Source organism: Quercus robur, chromosome 1, assembly GCF_932294415.1.
Source record: "Quercus robur chromosome 1, dhQueRobu3.1, whole genome shotgun sequence".
Classification (NCBI taxonomy): domain Eukaryota; kingdom Viridiplantae; phylum Streptophyta; class Magnoliopsida; order Fagales; family Fagaceae; genus Quercus; species Quercus robur.
In genome coordinates, this window is record NC_065534.1 from 18,010,189 (window position 1) to 18,029,652 (window position 19,464).

The window sequence follows — 19,464 nt, forward strand, 5'->3', positions numbered from 1 at the left end:
TGGAACTTGGTTTCAACTCAAGCTAATATACCCGGTAGTGATGTTTCCTGGGAACTGCCGAGCACCCTATGATACGTTTGGATAAAAGACTTTCTTAGTTGTTCGGGAAATTTATGCCGAGCACCGGTTAGGGGACGAGATTAAAACTCGCAGTTTATGAAGGTAGTTTAAAACAGAGATTTGAAAAATAGGGCTGTGCTATTGGGCCTGAACCCAGGGCCCAATTAGGTCTGGATACCTTGGTGCCGTACATATATATATATATATATATAAACTTTTTAAAATTTTATTAAGTGTTTTTGTATCTTATGATGTACGATACGACGCACGATACAGAAAAATAAAAAAAAAAAATCGATTCACGATATGATTCACGTTTTGATAACTATGTAATACCATTTGTGAATGACATCCAAGATTCAATTCTCCTGTTGTAATTATCAATTTTTATATTTATTTCTTTAATTTTTTAAAAGAAGAGAGAGAGAAAGATGAGGGAAAAAATGAAGACCTCAAATACAACTAAGTAATATCTTAATTAAAGACATGTTACGATTTTTACGTCTCCAAATCTCCACAATTTACGGGTCAAATCTCAAATACAATGTTTGCAAAGCACAAAGGGAGGAATCAGTGTTCTTTTAAAAAAAAATTATATATATATATATATATAGACACTAGCCTTTGAGCACGCACTCACGCGTGTGTTCAGACACTCTTCTATTTTTTGGGTAAATTTTAATAATTTTTTGATCTCTTAGATAGAATGCACTAAAAAATTAAACATGTGACTTTGGGTTTACTAAACTTAAGAAGACACTTCCCAAATCCAACTCCCATAATACATTCTAACATATAATTAGATCCAGACAACATGAAATAATTACCTCTAGAGATGATGTTGTTCTGTTAGGAATGTAGACTCCATAATGAACTTTAGCAGCCGGCTTGTCAACATGAAGGGACTTCAAAATGGTGGCATATCATTTGTAGCATAGACTTCACGTCCCCTACCCGTCGATTGCAAACTTTTATCCTGAAAACATAAAACAATGTTCATTACAAAGGCTACATACAAAAATAGTTGTTGCTATGAAGGATAGGGATGAAGGGAGAACATTATAACTGCTTAATGATAATGGGTTGAAGTTTGAAGTTGTGTTTGTGAGAATTTGTAGGTGGATTTTTTTTAAAGCGATAGTTCATCATAGTTTATCTTATCCAATTGTTAATTTTTTTTTTTTTTTTTTTTTTTTTTTTGTGTTGGCAATATCGATGGTTAATTAAGGAATAAGAAAGAGTTTTGAACAATTAAAATTTTTTAATCTATAATACAATTAAATTTTTTTGTTAACTTGTGATTGTGGAAGAGTGGTAGTTTTATCCGAAATTTTAGCATATTTTACTTGAGTTTTTAAACGTGAAGTTATCTAAAACTTGTACTATTTTTAAACTTTGAATTTGAAAAAAAAATAAAAAAAAAAAAAAAAAGAAAGAAGAAGAAGAGTGGCTAGGGTAGAATTTTTTTTTTCTATAAAACGTAGGATATATATATATATATATATATATTTTTTTTTTCCCCCCAAAATAGGAACATGGTAGATAATATTTTTGATACAACGTGGCTTTTTTTATTAGGTTTTTTGTTTTTAATTTTTATCAATTTAAGATTTTAAACCATTTCTTATGATTTAGAAATAAAGATAAGTTTATATTAAATTAAGGGTATTTCATTAGTTGTGTTTTTTTTTTTTTTTTTTTTTTAAAACTGTATGTGAGGTTTTTTTTTTTAGAATAAAATATTAGAAACGTGTGTTAGAATTAGTGGGTTAGTGGGAGTGTTCCTATTTTATGGGTAATGTTTTTTCAAATTTATCTAAAATTTAGGATTTTTTAAATTGGTAATTTTACATGTCTAACCCTACTATTTAACTATTTAAGCTTTACAAACTGGTAAATTTGAAAATATTTTGGGTATCAAAATTGAGGAATCCAAACAGAAGAAGTCTCTTAAATAATAGTATATATATATATATATATATATATAGAGAGAGAGAGAGAGAGAGAGAGAGAGAGAGAGAGAGAGAGAGAATGAATTAGTGGATTTTGCACGTTGCACCAACTGATTAAGAATTGGTTAGAATATTAGGAAAATCGAGATTAAAATGGGACGGAATTCATATTTAAATAGAAATCAATGGATTTTTTTTTTGAGAAACCAATGGAAGGTAAATTACAGAAATTTACAGTGGTTGTTATAAATTGCATATTGCTTAAGAAGCACTAGCATGAGATTAGAATACATTATTATTCTCTAATTAATTAAGAAATTGGGATTTGGGTTAAGATTTTATCTTTAAACCATTAAGAAAATGTGTGAGTAATAGTATGTGTGTGTATGATGAAAAGATTGCGATGAGACAGGTAGACAAAGTTTTTTTTTTTTTTTTTTTTTTTTTTGAGAAGAAGGTAGACAAAGTTGTAAATAACATATTCCATAATTAGATGATATATTCTAACATATCTAAAATGAGTTGTACTGTCCAATCAAATTTTTGTGGAACTTACTAGCTGGCTAAAAAAAAAAAATGAGAGAAAAGAAGCTCAAGCAACCTTATGGTTCCAATCAAATTGATCTTATTCATAAAAAGTAAAAACAAAATGAAAATATTATTGTGCACTCATTTATGTACAATATATGTACATATTATAAGTCCAAAATTTTATATGTTGTGCATATTTTTAAGCATTTCCCATATTCAATGCATAAAATATATGTACCGATGATGTACACTAACAAGTGTATAATACTGCAAATCATCATTTAAAAAAAAAAGTGTATAAAATTGTATACTGTGCAATGCCTCTATCGATGTGAAGAGTAAAAGTTAAAAAAGGTAATAAAAAGAAGTTAAAAGTTATTGTTAGGAAAATGTTAAAGTTATAAATTATTTTATAAATTGCTGATATACTGAATGGTTATTGGTACGTAAAAAGTAATGTTAGTGTGGGTCCAAATAAAAATCAATAAAAAAAAATTGTCATATAAATAATTTGTAAAAATGCTGTAAAATAGTTTGTGACTAATATTATGCTTATTATTATTGTTATTTATGGAAAGATACTAACAATGGAATTTTTTTAATATTCAATTTTAGCCTTTAAAAGACAATTACATGATGCAATATCCTTAACAATGCATCACTCATGACTCATCCTCTAATATGTCATCTTAGCAAAAATATGTCCAATCAAGATTAAAACTTGAAATAGTAATTTTACAAATGTAATAATTTTCATTACAAATAAGTTTTTACTTGCTATCATTTGAACTTATCATTAATATTACTTTTTTACTTATTAATAATAACTTGCCAACAAAGTAATTGAAAATTTCAATGTAGAATTTGAGATAGAATAGTTGTGACTTGTGAGTCTAGAGTTATGGAATGTACATGAAAAGTAAATACTTTTGTACTTTTGAACAACTCAAGATCCATGTAGGCCGGTCGTGTTTGTGCTTTGTATCATGTAAATCTCTCTCTCTCTCTCTCTCTCTCTCTCTCTCTCTCTCTCTCTCTCTCTCTCTCTCTCTCTCTCTCTCTCTCTCTCTCTCTCTCTGTGGAGATTCACATTTCTCATAGTTTTACTTGTCCTACCAATTGTTTATTTTGCAAAGCTTGTTTTTCCAAACCATTGAGAACCCAATAAACAATTCCTTGTGGGATGTCTTCTTCTTCTCTTTTATTTTATTTTATTTTTTATTTTTTCTTTCTTTTTTTGACAAGAAATACCTCGAACTAGTAGGATGACTTATAATTGGCTGCTTACACGTAAAACTTCATGTTCATTGAAGCTCTTTACCCATATTTGAAACCTAATAGTTACACTTACCCAAGTGTTCTTGAGGCCTGTGGTGGATTGGTTAGAGTTGTTGGTTAGAGTTGGTTGTGGTAAAATGATTCATACCCATTTGATAAAAAACTGGTTTTGCAATTGACTTTATTGTGTGGTCAGTGCTCAAGTGAGCATCGACATGCAAAATGCAGAGTATGCTGTATGCTATACAGATGTTTGATACATTGATGAAATTCCTGATAGGGATGTGGTGTGTTGGAATACTGAGATTTCCTGAGCTCTGCTCTTGTGGACACGTATGGAAATGTGGTTGTTTTATCATTTAGACATAGATTAGAGGTTTTTGAGAACCTTTCAGGAAAAACTGTGGTTGCATGGAACTCCATGATTGCAGGATAGGTTTTTAAAAGGTATTAATAGATCATGCATGGAAATCTTTAATAGCAGTAACAACTAGTAAGACCATAGATGGAAGCTAAACCTCTAGTTCTCAACCCAATTTTTAACCAATTTAAGCAGGAGAAAGCAGTCATGCATTGGTTCCGCATCAATGCAACAAAATTCTTATTCTTAGTCTTAGGTATTAGCAATGACACGATGGAAAGAAACCATCAGAAATTTCAGGCTTTTAATTGATTTCTGCCATTCTATTAAGAGATTATCAAAATTGTTCACTTGTAAAGAGCATAAACCTTGACTGTTATATCAACACATAATGAGTTGCTTTTACAGCCATAGCCGTTTAGCTCCCTCTAATTTAATCTATGGCACCCTGCAATTTTCTTTTTCAAAGTTTCTCATATTTGGAAAAGAGATATTGACTCAGATGTCCGAGACATACATCAACAATTTAACCAATAACCACATATGAAGTGGAACTGGTCTTGCCCGGTGAAATATTACATTGATCTGTGAGAAGACAAACAGATCAATCAATATGCTACCATTGTTTAGAGAGACAACATAGAGCCCCAACATGAGAGAGAGAGAGAGAGAGAGAGAGAGAGAGAGAGAGAGAGAGGTCAATCAATTTACTGAAAGGAGCTCTGCATTGAAAGAAAAGGCCACACTAGAAAATTCAACTGATTATACCATGGTGTGCACCCATTGTCAGACAAATAACTTACAACTCCACAAAAGAATTTTGCCATAGAAGAAACAAGTAATCATGATTATGCACTCTTTTCAACTGTCCCAGGGCATGTGACATCTAAGTTCAAAGAAGAACTTAGTAAACAGACAATTAGTTTACCAAAAAGTGTTTAATAAGACTTCCCACAATGTATCAGACTTCCAGCACCCAAGAAAAGGCCAAAAATAGCAGCACTGCCAAGCGTAGTTTGTCCAATGTACCTGATCTTCATTAGTCCTGGCACCTACATCCCCCAACAATAATTACATAAATAAAGACTATACAACGATATAAATATGCTAAAATTGATAGCCAACTGAATTAAATACTTATGATATAAACATAAGCTACAGATCTAAGCTGAAGAGGAGGTGATTCTACAGTTTTGCATCCAAAATTGGGTATATATAATTGATAAAAGATTAGTTATTCTTCTAAAGCTTATCTCATCCAAAGTGATGGCTATACAAATCAAAATTCCTCACATTAAGGATCTCAAATATAGTCAACAGGTTGCCTGGGTTAAATGTACACCAGCAACACATAAGAAATCATATGACAAGTATTTTACAATATGTAAGCCAGTGCCACATAAGGTAGACCTATCAGGTGAGGGAGATGTATTTCTGTTACTGATGGTACAGCACAGCTCCTAGAGAACAATCTCATACTAGCACATTATTGAAACAATTATAAACAACTAACACCTCCATTATTGGGTCTCTGGGCAGCAAGAAATTGCTCTAGGGTGAGGACCAAGATAAGAGAGAGATTCTGGATCAAATAGATTCAACAATGGTAGATAAGGGGACAAAGAAAGAGGCAAGGCAATAGGTGCCTCTATCTATAAGGAGGAATTTCTTGCTCACGCTTCTTGATCTAGGAAGTGACCCCTGTATAAGCATAAGTGAGGGATTTGACCACTGGATCTAACCCCACATGAGAGGGTGGAATGCCATTAAGCAGTAGAGGTGATTGGCTCGGGAAGGAACCCCTTAGTCCCTTACTGCTACTACATATGATAGCATACAATTGAAATGTTTGAAGTAGAAGGGATGATTCCAACAAACCCAGACAAAATATTAATGACAATCTGCTATTCCAGTTCACTCCACTTACATGCAAGACTGGTCAGGTCAAAACAGGAACCCAAAACTGTCCTGGTTCTTAAAAATTTGATGGTAATAACGCTCATAGCAATAAAGATAGATAGATAAAGAGGGTGGGGGAAGAAGCAGGATTTTTTACAGAAGATACATTGTTCACAATTATGATTTGATGATATTAAAAAAACTAGCCTCACAATTAATTAATGTATGGGAAAGAAGTGAAAATGGTCATCAACATGGATTCTAGAATTACACTATCCAAAAAGAAGTTTTGATGGCTTTGCTGCAGCCAGTTTTACTAGTCATGGCAATGCATGTGCCAGACTTCATGCTCATATATCTCACATATAATTTTTGATTCTTTTGAAGAGTTCATGGCTTCATGCTCCTGTAAAGCCATGATACATGCAGCCCAAGTGCCCAACAGAGATCTAATTGTACCATGGGTTCTAGTTCCACATTTCCACTCTTACTTCTAAATTCTAATACAAAAGAAATTTCTCCATGCATCATACCATACTACCACAATATCAGTAATTACATCCTGTATTTGAGATGGATTAACGAATGGATTTAACGAAACTTATAAGAAGATATGCAGAGAAAATCTGTTGATTGGTGTTTAATCATTATTTGCCTTTCAAACACATAATGAAGACAGTGACAGAAAGCAACTCAGACTAGGTTGGCCAATGAACCAGCTAAAAGGGTACTTCCTCTTCTACCATAAGAATAAAGGGCAAGGTTGTAAGTTCAAAACCCAGTGAGTATAACTTACCAGTATACAATTAAAACAAAATTGGGTCAGACCAGGTTGGGTTAGGTGAGGGTTCAATTCAAAATGCCAACTAGTCAACATTAAAGAAAAAGGGAAAATAAATCTGTGAATTTTAAATTCATAGACTTTATCACTGTTCAAAATATCCACCTCTTGAACTTCCCGCAAGGTACCCTTTCGCTTACAGTCCAAAATGATCACTATAAAAGTTCAAAAATATATATTTCCCCCCAAATATAGGGTCTAAGTAGAGGGCTTTGTGTGTGATCAGCCCATATATAAAACTGAAAAAGGCCAATAAGTTTTGGTTGAAATGGACCTCCCTCCCCTCATAAGAATAAGTGGAGCAGGGTATAATTGTAGGCTCAAAACCCACTGGGTGCATGTATAACTTACCAATAAGATAAAATATACACCTGACCACAGCAGGCATATGCCCAATGCACTGTGCTCAGCCACACCAATACACCATCCAAGTCGTTTATTCAGCCCCTCAATCATTTAACCATCCCATGAGGAAGTTGAAAACACTTGGCTTAGATTATCTTTCTGATGTCTAATATGGTTTTATAAAGAAACATAACTTTCATAAGGAGCAGAACTGAAAAATCCGACTTTGGAATTATAGCTCTAGGAGAGCTACTAAGAACTTGAATCTACGTTTCATGATATGGTAATGGACTATGGAATATCTTAGTATCTTAAGTTGACTAGTCACTGTCCATATGGTCATATTATATATACATCACCAATTCATACAACGTATTATGTACAGATGTTGCTATGTAAGCTGTTCAGAAACTAAAAAGCTACTCACATTAACATGATAACCTTCACCTAGAATTTTAGAAAGATCATACCAAAAGTGGAAAGAAAACAAAGCATGAAATTTTATTTTGACAGAGAGCAATAGTGATGAAGAAGAGTAATCAAATGTGAAGGCTACACAATCTCATGGCTGCAAGTTGGAGATCAGATCAGACAAGTACCTTAATCCTAATAGCCTCATATGTCCCATACACCGCACCTGTTTACAACATAAAATTCACATTAAAAAAAAAAATCATATAAGAACAAAAAGCTCAAACGGCAAGAGACACACACACACACAAAGTGCATAAAAAAATTGAAACTATTGCCCACAAGAGAATTTCATTGGAAGCAGAATATAGTTCCAAAAGCAAATATTCCCAGAACATTATCAAGAAAATCCCAACAAAAATAGCTTGACAAAACATATTTCGAAGAAAGATAGTGATAGTCCATTATGTTTACCATCATGGACACCAGCTTTAAAATGCAGCAAATGAATTCAAGGCTAATTTTTATTCTCCTTATCTTTTTCCCACAATACAATTTGTGGTCAAGATGTAAACTTTGCTAAGTCACGCCCATTCCATTAACAACATTAATAATAACAATACATAATGAGCCTTTAAAAAAAACAAAAGCAAAGTGGGTATTTTTGAAACAAAGTCTTGGACTAATAAAAATCCCCAAAATTTTAGTACATGCAAATTCCACCAACTAGTGGTTAAAAAAACACAAACCCATGAACAAGCAACAAAAAACTGGAAAAACAAAAGGGTAATCAGAGAAAGAAGCAACAATATCCAAAGCAATATTAGAGGAAAAACAACCATGAAATAAGGGTTTTACAGAATCGGCTATATTGGGGTTTTAGGGGAGAGAAATTACCAACGGCGCCGCCAACAGCGCCGCCGACAGCGACGCCGGCTGTTACACGAGCCAAGCAGCTATCTCTTGCCATTGACAGGGCTTAATGAAAACTTTCTCTTTCTTTTGTATTGTGTTGTTCGGTTTGGTGTTTTATTTATTTTTAGAATTTGGTCGTGTTTTTTTTTTTTTTGTGTTTTTTAAGGTGAAATAGGCAGAGTGTAAAAAGTCATGTGTGGGACTTACGTTTACTTGGCTTGGGGTTAAATTAACATTAAAGTTTAAACCTTGGCAAAGAAATTTACCAATTGAATACGGTAGTGATTTTATTTTGATTCTCAAAAATTTTATTTTTGTCAATTTTTCTAGAAAAATAAAATTTTAATGTTGTCTGATTGATGGGAAATGTTTATATGTATTTATGGGATTTCATAAAATGAGTCCAATAATAATACTTATGGTTATTTCTAAGTTTTTTGGGTGGGAAATCACTTTTTGTCATTGATTTTATTTTGGTAATCCAAAATTCAATAGTGTCAATTTAGTTCAATTTTTTTTTCATTAAAAAAAATATTTAAATTCTTTTAAAAAATGATTTTAGTATTGTCATTTCTACCATTTGATTGACAAAAAAAAAAATAGTCTAGTGATATTAGTACCTTTGCATTCAATGTATAGGATTTAAACCTATCAAAAAAAATAAATAAACGTATAAGATTTAAAGTTTTATACCCCACCTCATCCTTCCCTATTAGCCTAACCAAAAAAAAAAAAAAAAAAAAAACTGCAACGGCATATATTACACATAAAAAAATTTACCTAAATTCTCCTATTTCTTTAAAACCTATTATGCTATGCTTGCTTAGTAAGTTATTCTTAAAAAAAAAAAAAAAAAAAAAAAAGGTTAGTCAGATAAACAAATCCAACCCGAAGGCCCAGGCCCAAGCTAATTCTATTGAAATCCAACTCGAAGGCCCAGGCCCACAAAGAGTATATAGAAAATAAAACGAGAAAACAAAAATTCCGTTGCCGGGAATCGAACCCGGGTCGCCTGGGTGAAAGCCAGGAATCCTAACCGCTGGACTACAACGGATTGATGAATCGTTTTCTCCTTCATTAATTGATAAACCTCTTTAATTATATTTGGATTCTTAACTTGAGCACTTGGAAATTAAGATTTGTCTCATTTGGGGATTGAACCTAGAGATGTCCCAGTTGAGGATTCTTGGAATGGAAGTGTCATCCTATCACAAGAGTTATGGACACCATTTACCCATGTTAATATTCTTGTTACTTTTTTTTTGAACATGTAGTGAATAAATGTATTTGTATCATGTAAGTAATTTATGTTTGTTAATCAAACTTTCATGTTTGTTCTGCAAACCCAATTTATCAAAGGATAGGATGTCAATGATTTGAAGATATTAGGTCTAGATTGGATATCTCATCAATGATTTGAAAACCCAATTTTCATGTGCAAGTCATGCATGCCTCTACAAGGTAGGGTGTGAGAAAGTCACACATACATTTTAATCTAATATTACTAGGAGTTAGGGAGTATGTAGAATTATATTTCTATTTAATTCCTGAATAACATCTAAGTCATATGTTCTTGATATATTGCACATCTCATTAATACCTCATTACCAATGGTTTTTACACTAAGATAAAAAAAAAATACTGATATTGTAATTGTGATCATGAGGCAAACCAAAAGCAGAAACTGAAGTGAACAATAACCAATACACTCAACAATTTATATTACAACATACACAAGTGATCATAGGACAACTACAATATGTACATGAACTGTCAATTTAAATATAATTAATGGCCTATTTGGAAGTTTAGAGAGGGAGGAGAGTAGAGGGGAGGAGAGTAGTAGGGAGGAGAGTAGAGGGGAATGGTTGCCCTCCACCTTATTTGGATGTTTTTAAAATTAGTAAGGGAGAAGGGAGTAATTAGCCCTTCCCCTTATTTGGATGTTTTAAAAATTAGGATGGAGAGAAGAGGAAATGATTAAAATAGACAAACTTACCCCTATTTGAAAATGGATTTGCAACATTGGTCTATTATTAATTTAGAAAAGGTAAATTAAGAAATTTATCTAGTCAATAATTTATCTACTCTACTCTCCCTCCAAATCTCTCCAATTTGGGGGAATTAAAAATGGGGGGTTAGAGGTGGTTGAAACCCCTCCTAACTCCTCCTCCTCCTTCCTTAAAAAACTTCTAACAAGGTAATTGAAGTACTCTCCCTCCCTCTACTTTACTCCCCCTCCTTTTTAAAACTTCCAAATAGGCCATAAATCTCTGTTCAATACTGATGCTTCACCTCAACCTATATTTTGCCTTTTCCTCTTAGCATGAAGCAGAAGAAAACAGTTGCTTAACTTGTGTCAAGCCAGACAGAACATCAACTATCTTGGGATAATTTTTATTTTTTCCAAAACTCTAGCCACTACTGATGCACCATTTTGCAATTTCACCAAACTTTGCCAACGCCATGATCTTGCATTTGTCTTTTGGAATATCTAGCCGCTCATCAAAGGACTCCTGACCACCAACAAGCTTATTTATCTCTGCCATGCTCCTGAAATTTTTGTAACCATCTCTATCTGCTAGAGGATTCCCTTTTAGTAGCTCAAGTAATAGAAGCCCAAGACTCCAAATATCTTCAGCCATTTCTGATAGTTGGCCAGGATTTGTCCTGTCATTGCTGCAATAATTTGTAGCCCCAAAACCTCCTAGTTTTGCATTACAGAACTCATTGAAAAGGATGTTCTCAGATGTTATGTTTCCATGATATACAGGCAGTTTTAGGTACAAGGGCAGCTGTTGGATCGCTGAATAGACTTGTAATGCTATTACTAACCTCTTGTCCCAATCCAATGTTTCTACTCTCTCTCAAGTTCCAACTCAGACCTCCCCTTTCCATGAATTCAAACACCAAACATCGCCTCCAAAGTCTGTCTTGAGCATGCCCCAACAAGGAAATAATATTTGGGTGAGAAGACAATTTGTGCAAGATCTCCTCTTGCAACTGTGTTCGTGAAGCTGTATCTCTTAGAAATTTAATTGCTACCAACCAACCATCAGTAAAAACTGCTTTATAAACAATTGCAGAAGGCCCCTCTCCAATTTTGTTTTCTTCGGCATTAATCTCTAAACTTGTTAGCATAATGCCCTCATCTGAATGCATTTTGTTTTTATGCTTATCTTTCCTTTTAAGTAAAACTACTGCGATAAAAGTGACAAAAACACTTGCTGCAACTGTTGGGGAAAAATCCTAATCCCCTCTGTGTCTATGTGTGAATTAAAATTAATGACTACCAAGCAATAGCAATATTATAGAAACAAAAAAAATTCCAGCAAGCACCACATAAACACAACAACACAAGAACCCCAAATCTTAAGTGGAAAACCCTCTAGTGTAGAGGGAAAAACCACGAGGCAGCTCCGAAAAATATCCACTATAAAATAGAGATTACAATTATCAAGTTTATACTAAACTTGAGTCCACAATAAATTGGATATACAACAAATAAATCTCAAGGAGTAAATACAATCTCACCACAAAGCCAGTAGCAAAATCTTCCTTTGAATATTCCAGCTCTCCATGGTTGTAGTACTCAAAAACTCCATGAGAACTCCACCAATTTATTTTCCTTGTGTGTAATTTGAGCAAAGAAAAATGTCTCATTTTTCTTTTTCACTCTCTCACACTCTCACTGTGTTTCTCTCTATTTTTCGGACTGCACCTCTCAGCTGAAGCTCTCTCTTTTGTGTTACTTGCTCACTCTGGAACTCACACAAAAATGGGTGAAACTCTCTGTGCTTCAGCTCTCTGTTTTTGCTTCAGCTCACCACAAGGCCGAATGGCCTTTGCTTCTTTCTTTTCTTTTTCTTCAGCGTGTCCCACACGCCTTGCAACACTTCTCATTAAGAGAAGTCAGACCTCTCCATGCTTTGGTCACTGCCCAAGGAATGGCATGCTGACTTTGGAAGCATGAGGAAGCAAGCACATTAATTGAACTTTGACTAATGTGACAAGCAAGTGGGCTAGACCCTTTAGGTGCCACGCACCCAACATCAACAATCATTAAAACAACAATAATCATAATCAACATGTTCTCATTACGATTAATTGGAGAAGAGATGTAAAAATCAGCAGGCCAGCCATTCCCTTTATTTGTCTGAGTATAGAATGCAAACATAACCTTTCCAGTCAAGTTCATTTGTGGGAGATGAGACTTAAGAGTACAAGCCAGAGAAATTAGCTATCTGCTTCTTTTTGCTGTTAAATATAGCGATAAAATCCAAGTCTTTTGAGATGTTAATGTGGGTGAAGAACAAAAAGAAGGGGGTATAGGAGGAAGAGCAAAAAAAAGAATTTGTATGATCATAATGGACTTATTGGCTACCTTCCATCCACCAGCATTTCCTATGTAGAGGGACTTAGTTGCCAATGGATTCTTCATGAAAAACAAGGAACAAGCCCCCAATTACATGCATTAAAACAGTGGCTCTGAATTAAAACAGTCTTTTGTGATGCTAGTGTGATTCTTCAAACCAACTGCATTAAAACTCATATTCCTCTTTGTATCCATAAAGGACCAGTCTTCTCTCTCTGAATTTTATAAGCACAATAACTAGTCACTGTCAGTCCGTTATTATAATTACCAAGCCATCCTCTTCCATCTTTGTTAGTGGCCTCTTGAGCTATGTTGGCTAGCATATGATTCACCAAGCTATTGATCCTCTCATCACGATTGGGTGAACCCAAGTAAAAATTTCCATGAAAAAATGTTGAGCACTGATCCCCAGCAATTTGTGGCTCTCTTGCCCATACCATTTTCACAGTCTTCCCTGTTGATAGCTCTACCATCAAATTTCCACTGCACTTGTCCATTAGTTCCCTCTGCTCCTTGCTGTCCAAGAACATAACATGCTTAGAAAACAAAACATGATAGATAGTGTTGTCATTCACTTCAAAAACTTGAGTACAATTCAACTTCCCACTATATACATCGATATAAGTTTTGTCAAAAATTGACTGCCCAATTTGGGCTACTTGGTCCCGAGTCATGTTGAGATGAGGGCCTATATAGAAGCACTCAGCACCAACATCTACTGTGTCTGTTACAGGATTATTGAAATTGTCTCTATACTGTCTAATGATCTCCCACTAGTTTCCTAATGTGAGTCCATTACATGATACTGGGTTGAAATTAAAGAAGTTATGGCATTTCGTACAACTTCTCTACCGGATTCTTTCTGTCCAATACCAAACCATAGAAGAGAAACAGTGGCAGGTTCTATCATGATCTTGCCTCCATTATAAGAAAGATTAAAGGAGCTGTCCGCCTGAGATAAACTAGGAAACTGAGGAAGAATACACAATAAAAAAGCAGTTAGCAGAAAACCCATCATTTGTGATTCTTAGGGAATATGATAATGTTAAGGGAATGTAATGATGCTATCATATTAAACCTCAATTGGGTTTGTGCTGGCAAGTTAAAAAAAGAAGAAGAAATAATGGACTAGCTATCCCAAGGCTAGAAATATGAGAGCAACCCATTGGCCGGCCAAGTAAACTAATAGACTTGCTGACTGATTCTATAGAAAGTGCTAAGGAACAAGAAACATGCAAAATGGTTATATGACAACTTTCTAAGCTAAAGTGGGAACAGAAACCTCCAAAATAATTATTTCATAATTCAAAATTTTGCAGATGTAATCAATGACTTTGCTCTGAAGTTGCCTACCTTTCCTCATAATTTTCCCCAAACTTCTTTATCATCCGGGATTGCTTTTGTATTACCATGACATGCAGTTTGGTAGCTTATGTTTAACATTATTTTCGCAATGCTTATAAGATAAGTGATTAGAATAGGTCTTGATATTGGAAAGATTTTTAGACATGGACAGCTTGATCTAGCATAGTGTAATTCTTGTTCATCATGACTACCCAAACTAGGTAGCAGGATTGCTATCAACATCACAATTAAAGCATCTGCACCACGCAAAGCTTAACAAAGAAATACATTAAAAGCTTTAATGGATTTCTCCTTACAAAATGAGGTCGGATAAATGTTATTTGGTTTCATCTACGGGCCTTTGAATTTCTTTGATGCGTGAAAGGGTGAAGCAATATTTTGAGTTTGGCCAGCAATTGTATTATTCTAACTTATATATAATCAAATGCACTTTCTTATGAAATTGGTGTGCTGCTGCCTAGCTAAGTTGTATTGAAGATATTCATATTTTGACCCAATTTGATTGAGAGGTGGATTGCCTGTGAGGCTGAGGAGACAGCAATGAACCCTTAGTATCCTATTTTGACAACCAATTTGATTGAGAAACATTCCACTATGATATCCTATTTTAAACCCCAATTTCCTTGAGAAACATTCCATTATGTTGGAATGTGTGTTTTGTATATGCCCTAATCTTAGTAAATTATCCACATTATCATTTATTAGGGTTTATTTTGATAGTATAATTTGAGTCCCTAAAGATGTTATTTGGTGGGTTATAGGGAAGAAATGGGCTCCTTTAAACTATATTTAAGTTGATTATGGATATGTACGACAATTGTAACTACTACAAGAATAAGTAGATGCATCATTAGTGAAGTTCCTTTCACTATAAGTTGCATCAAGGATCAACATTAAGCTCATAATTCTTTGCATTAGTGATGGATGAACTTACTGATTCAACTAATTTAATTTAAGATGACGTCTCTTGGTATATGTTTTTACACAGTTTTAGTAGATAAAACTAGATGTGGAGTTAATATTAGGTTAGAAATCTGGAGAGATGCTTTAGAATATAAATGATTTCGGCTAAGTAGGACTAAAACTGAGTAGATGAAATATAAGTTTAGTACATGCAAAAATAAAGATGAAGGAGATATAGAACCTAACTGTTAAGAGATACCAAAAAACAAGAGCTTTTTATTTCTTGAATCCATAATACATAAAAATAGAAAGATTTTAAGAGAATATGAATCATAGGATAAGAGAAGAATGGATAAAATGAAAAAGCATTTCATGAGTACTATATGATCATAGAAGATTTGTTAAGTTACATGAACTTTTTTATAAGATTGCTATAATAGGATATTGATCATATAACTTTTTTATGAGTTATGTTTAATTGAATTTTAATAAAATGAAATTGTAAAATTTCATGTATTTGTGTTTTTTTTTTTTTTTTTTTTTTTTTTTTTTTTTTTTTTTGTGATTTTAGCACAACAAATAGATATTTGAACTAAATCAAATTGCATTGCCTCAAAAAGGGCAGAAGTCCCACTCTGAGTATTATCTACCCCAAACAAACACAAATGTTTGAGATGATGCAAAATCAATAATTAATATGGATCCTCATGACAGATCCCTCATCCTTTGGTATTTACATATTTATCTTTATCCAATTCGACAAAATTACTGGCAGTATATATTGGATAGGCAGTTTGTAATTCAGAAGAAACCATTAGATTTCACTTAACAAGCACAATGGCAAGAGTACCAACTTAAACTAGGCAACAAAAATAAAGTAACATACATATACACAAAGCAAAGAGAACATTAAAATACATAAACTTCTAGAGATTCATGTGCCATATATAAGAGGATATACATAATTTATAAACTTTAAGAGTGTTTCAATTCACCATTCTTCAATGCCATGTAATTGAGATCATAGAGTTCGCCAGCCTTGACTCCTCTAAAGTTGATTGGCTATCATAATCCAGAGACCTTGACACTATTGGGATCGCATGTGTCAAGTGAAATGGCCTCATCTTAGCTTCTTCTAGTTGAGAATCGCAGAACGACTAGAGTAGCCGAATAACACAAACAAACAAATATGAGAAGTAATTGAACATTATGAGTTAGGATAGAAAAACAATATTTTTTAACAATCCTTATTTAATGATAGAAGTTTGCCTTACAAGGAAAACACAACTCAATGTCCAATTTATTGGGACTGTATAACAAGAAACACCAAAAATACAACTAAGAATTATATTCAATCCCAAATGTCATTAAAATAAAAATGGCCACAATTTTACCATTAAGAATTGAGCTATTCTGGAGATTGAAAAATGAACATGTGGATTAATTGATTAGTAACCACCCTTTAGAGGAAGACTAGTTTCAATTGTTTAAATAAACACACACGATTACATTGAAGAAGATAAAGGGAAACATAATTTGAAGATAAAGAGAAATAGGGCATAAACACATAATAGAAAATAAACACAATAGAAATTGGTAGAAACTGGTTAGGGATCACTGTTCAATGCTTAGTGTTATCCATTCTTGATATGGTCTTAGAACACAACATTGGTTGTGTATGGGCGACTACACTTTGGTTTGGGGCACTTGAATTCGGGCTTCACTGCATCATGTCCAATGTGCCACACGAAATCTTGATGCAATGATATATATATATATATATATATATATATATATATGTTGTTGCAATAAACAATTTAAACAATTTATTACTTTGAATATCTTGTAGCAATAGACTATTACTTTACAAATCTTATTGCAATAGATTACAAATAATTTGGATCAAATAATTGGCACAAATAATTCGGATCAAATTATTCCAACAATATCTTTATTGTAATAGATTATTACATCACATCTGTTATAGCAATAGATTGTTAAATAATAAATATCAGATCATTGCAATGATATTTTCGTTGTAGTTTGTCATTGTAATAGATTGTAAAATAATTCATTGCCATAAGCTATCAGTTTGAAATTTTTGTTGCAATAGATTGAAAAAATAATTTGTATCAATTTATTGTAATGATTTTTTCATTTTAAGTTATTGCAACAAATTTTCCTAATGTAATAAGGTATTAAAGCATTATATTCAATCCTAAATGTCAAATGACATTTGGAATTATATTCAATCCCAAATGTCATTAAAATAAAAATGTCCACAATTTTACTATAAAGAAGTGAGCCATCCAGGAGATTGAAAAATGAACATGTGGACTAACTGATTAGTAAAAAGCACACCACCCTTTAGAGGAAGACTAGTTTCATTTATTTAAATAAACACACACAATTACATTGAAGAAGATAAAGGGAAACATAATTTGAAGATAAAGAGAAACATTGCATAAACACATAACAGAAAATAAACACAATAGAAATTGATAGAAACTAGCTGGGGATCACTGCTCAGTGCATAGTGTTGTCCATTCTTGATATGGTCTTTGAGCGCAACCTTGGTTGGGTATGGGCGATTACACTTCGGTTTGGGGCACCTGAATTCGGGCTTTACTACATCATGTCCAATGTGCCACATGAAACCTTGATAAAATGATATATATGTGTGTGTGTGTATGCGTGTGTTGTTGCAATAAACAATTTACTTCTTTGACTATCTTGTAGTCATAGACTATTACTTTCCGAATCTTATTGCAATAGATTGCAAATAATTGGTACAAATAATTTGGATCAAATAATTGGCACAAATAATTTGGATCAAATTATTGCAACAATAACTTTATTGTAATAGATAATTACATTATATCTGTTATAGCAATAGATTGTAAAATAATTAATATCAGATCATTGCAATGATATTTTCATTGGAGTTTGTCATTGTAATAGATTGTAAAAAAATTCATTGCAATAAGCTATCAGTTTGAAATTTTCGTTACAATAAATTGGAAAAAATAATTGATATCATTTCTTGAAATGATTTCTTCATTTTAAGTTATTGCAACAAATTTTCCTAATGTAATAAGGTATTAAAGTATCTATTGCAACAAAAAATTATAAGTTATTGCAACTAATTATTTTTAATTCAATAATTTAAGAGTTTTAAGTTACTATTGCAACAAATTTTAACTTGTAGATGTGATATTTTGTCTAATATCACTATATTAATTTTGTTATATTAACACTTTGATGTAATTGATTCATTTTGGTGTAGTACTCTATTTATAAGGGGTTGGGGACTTGGATTGGGGTGAAGGTCCACACACTCATGGCTAAAGAATTGTTTAGCCACAGGTTTAGGTTTATGGCTTAATGGTATCTGCATTGGTTTTGTTTTAGAGAGGAATTATAGACTTTCACAAGCTCGAGTTTGAAGGAAACAGAGCAGAATATGCAAAAATAGTAACATGTTAGTGAGTGATTTTTGTGTGAGTGCCTGAGTGGTCCCATTAAATATATTCTGAATCAAATGAAAGTTTCTTAAAACAAAATAATTTGATCCCAACATGCTTTTGGTGTTGTTGCACTTCACGTCAATCTTCAAATGTCTTTTCAGATATCTATTACTTACATTAACTTCATTTTATTATCCAATATTTATTTACCACATAAGCATTTTTTAATTTAAAAAAAGTTGAGATAACCTATCAAAGGCCAAGGAATGAAGGAATTGAAGCTATTGCACCAAATAAAATAATTCATTGCAATAAGCTATTAGTTTGAAATTTTCGTTGCAATAAATTGAAAAAAATAATTGGTATCATTTCTTGAAATGATTTATTCATTTTAAGTTATTGCAACAAATTTTCCTAATGTAATAAGGTATTAAAGCATTATATTCAATCCTAAATGTCAAATGACATTTGGAATTATATTCAATCCCAAATGTCATTAAAATAAAAATGTCCACAATTTTACTATAAAGAAGTGAGCCATCCAGGAGATTGAAAAATGAACATGTGGACTAACTGATTAGTAAAAAGCACACCACCCTTTAGAGGAAGACTAGTTTCATTTATTTAAATAAACACACACAATTACATTGAAGAAGATAAAGGGAAACATAATTTGAAGATAAAGAGAAACATTGCATAAACACATAACAGAAAATAAACACAATAGAAATTGATAGAAACTAGCTGGGGATCACTGCTCA

At 32.8% G+C, this 19,464-nt stretch overlaps 1 protein-coding gene and 1 non-coding gene across 2 annotated transcripts; both read right to left on the reverse strand.

Moving 5' to 3' along the window:
• Positions 1-4,888: 4,888 nt before the first annotated feature.
• LOC126723959 (uncharacterized) lies at positions 4,889-8,740 on the reverse strand. Its single transcript, XM_050427992.1, has 3 exons — positions 8,576-8,740; positions 7,867-7,904; positions 4,889-5,234 (listed from the first exon to the last, which is right to left on the reverse strand). The coding sequence occupies exons 1-3, from the start codon at positions 8,646-8,648 to the stop codon at positions 5,121-5,123; spliced, it is 225 nt and encodes a 74-aa protein (XP_050283949.1). The 5' UTR covers positions 8,649-8,740; the 3' UTR covers positions 4,889-5,120.
• Positions 8,741-9,575: 835 nt separating this feature from the next.
• On the reverse strand, positions 9,576-9,647 carry TRNAE-UUC (transfer RNA glutamic acid (anticodon UUC)). Its single transcript has one exon. It is a non-coding gene; the product is annotated as a tRNA-Glu (tRNA).
• Positions 9,648-19,464: the final 9,817 nt, after the last annotated feature.

Coding starts and splice junctions, on each gene's coding strand:
- LOC126723959 (XM_050427992.1), bottom strand. CDS start 8,648: ATGGCAAGAGATAGCTGCTTGGCTCGTGTAACAGCCGGCGTCGCTGTC. Junction 7,905..8,575: donor CGCTGTTGGCGGCGCCGTTG/GTAATTTCTCTC, acceptor TGTTGTAAACAG/GTGCGGTGTATGGGACATAT. Junction 5,235..7,866: donor ATGAGGCTATTAGGATTAAG/GTACTTGTCTGA, acceptor TGGGGGATGTAG/GTGCCAGGACTAATGAAGAT.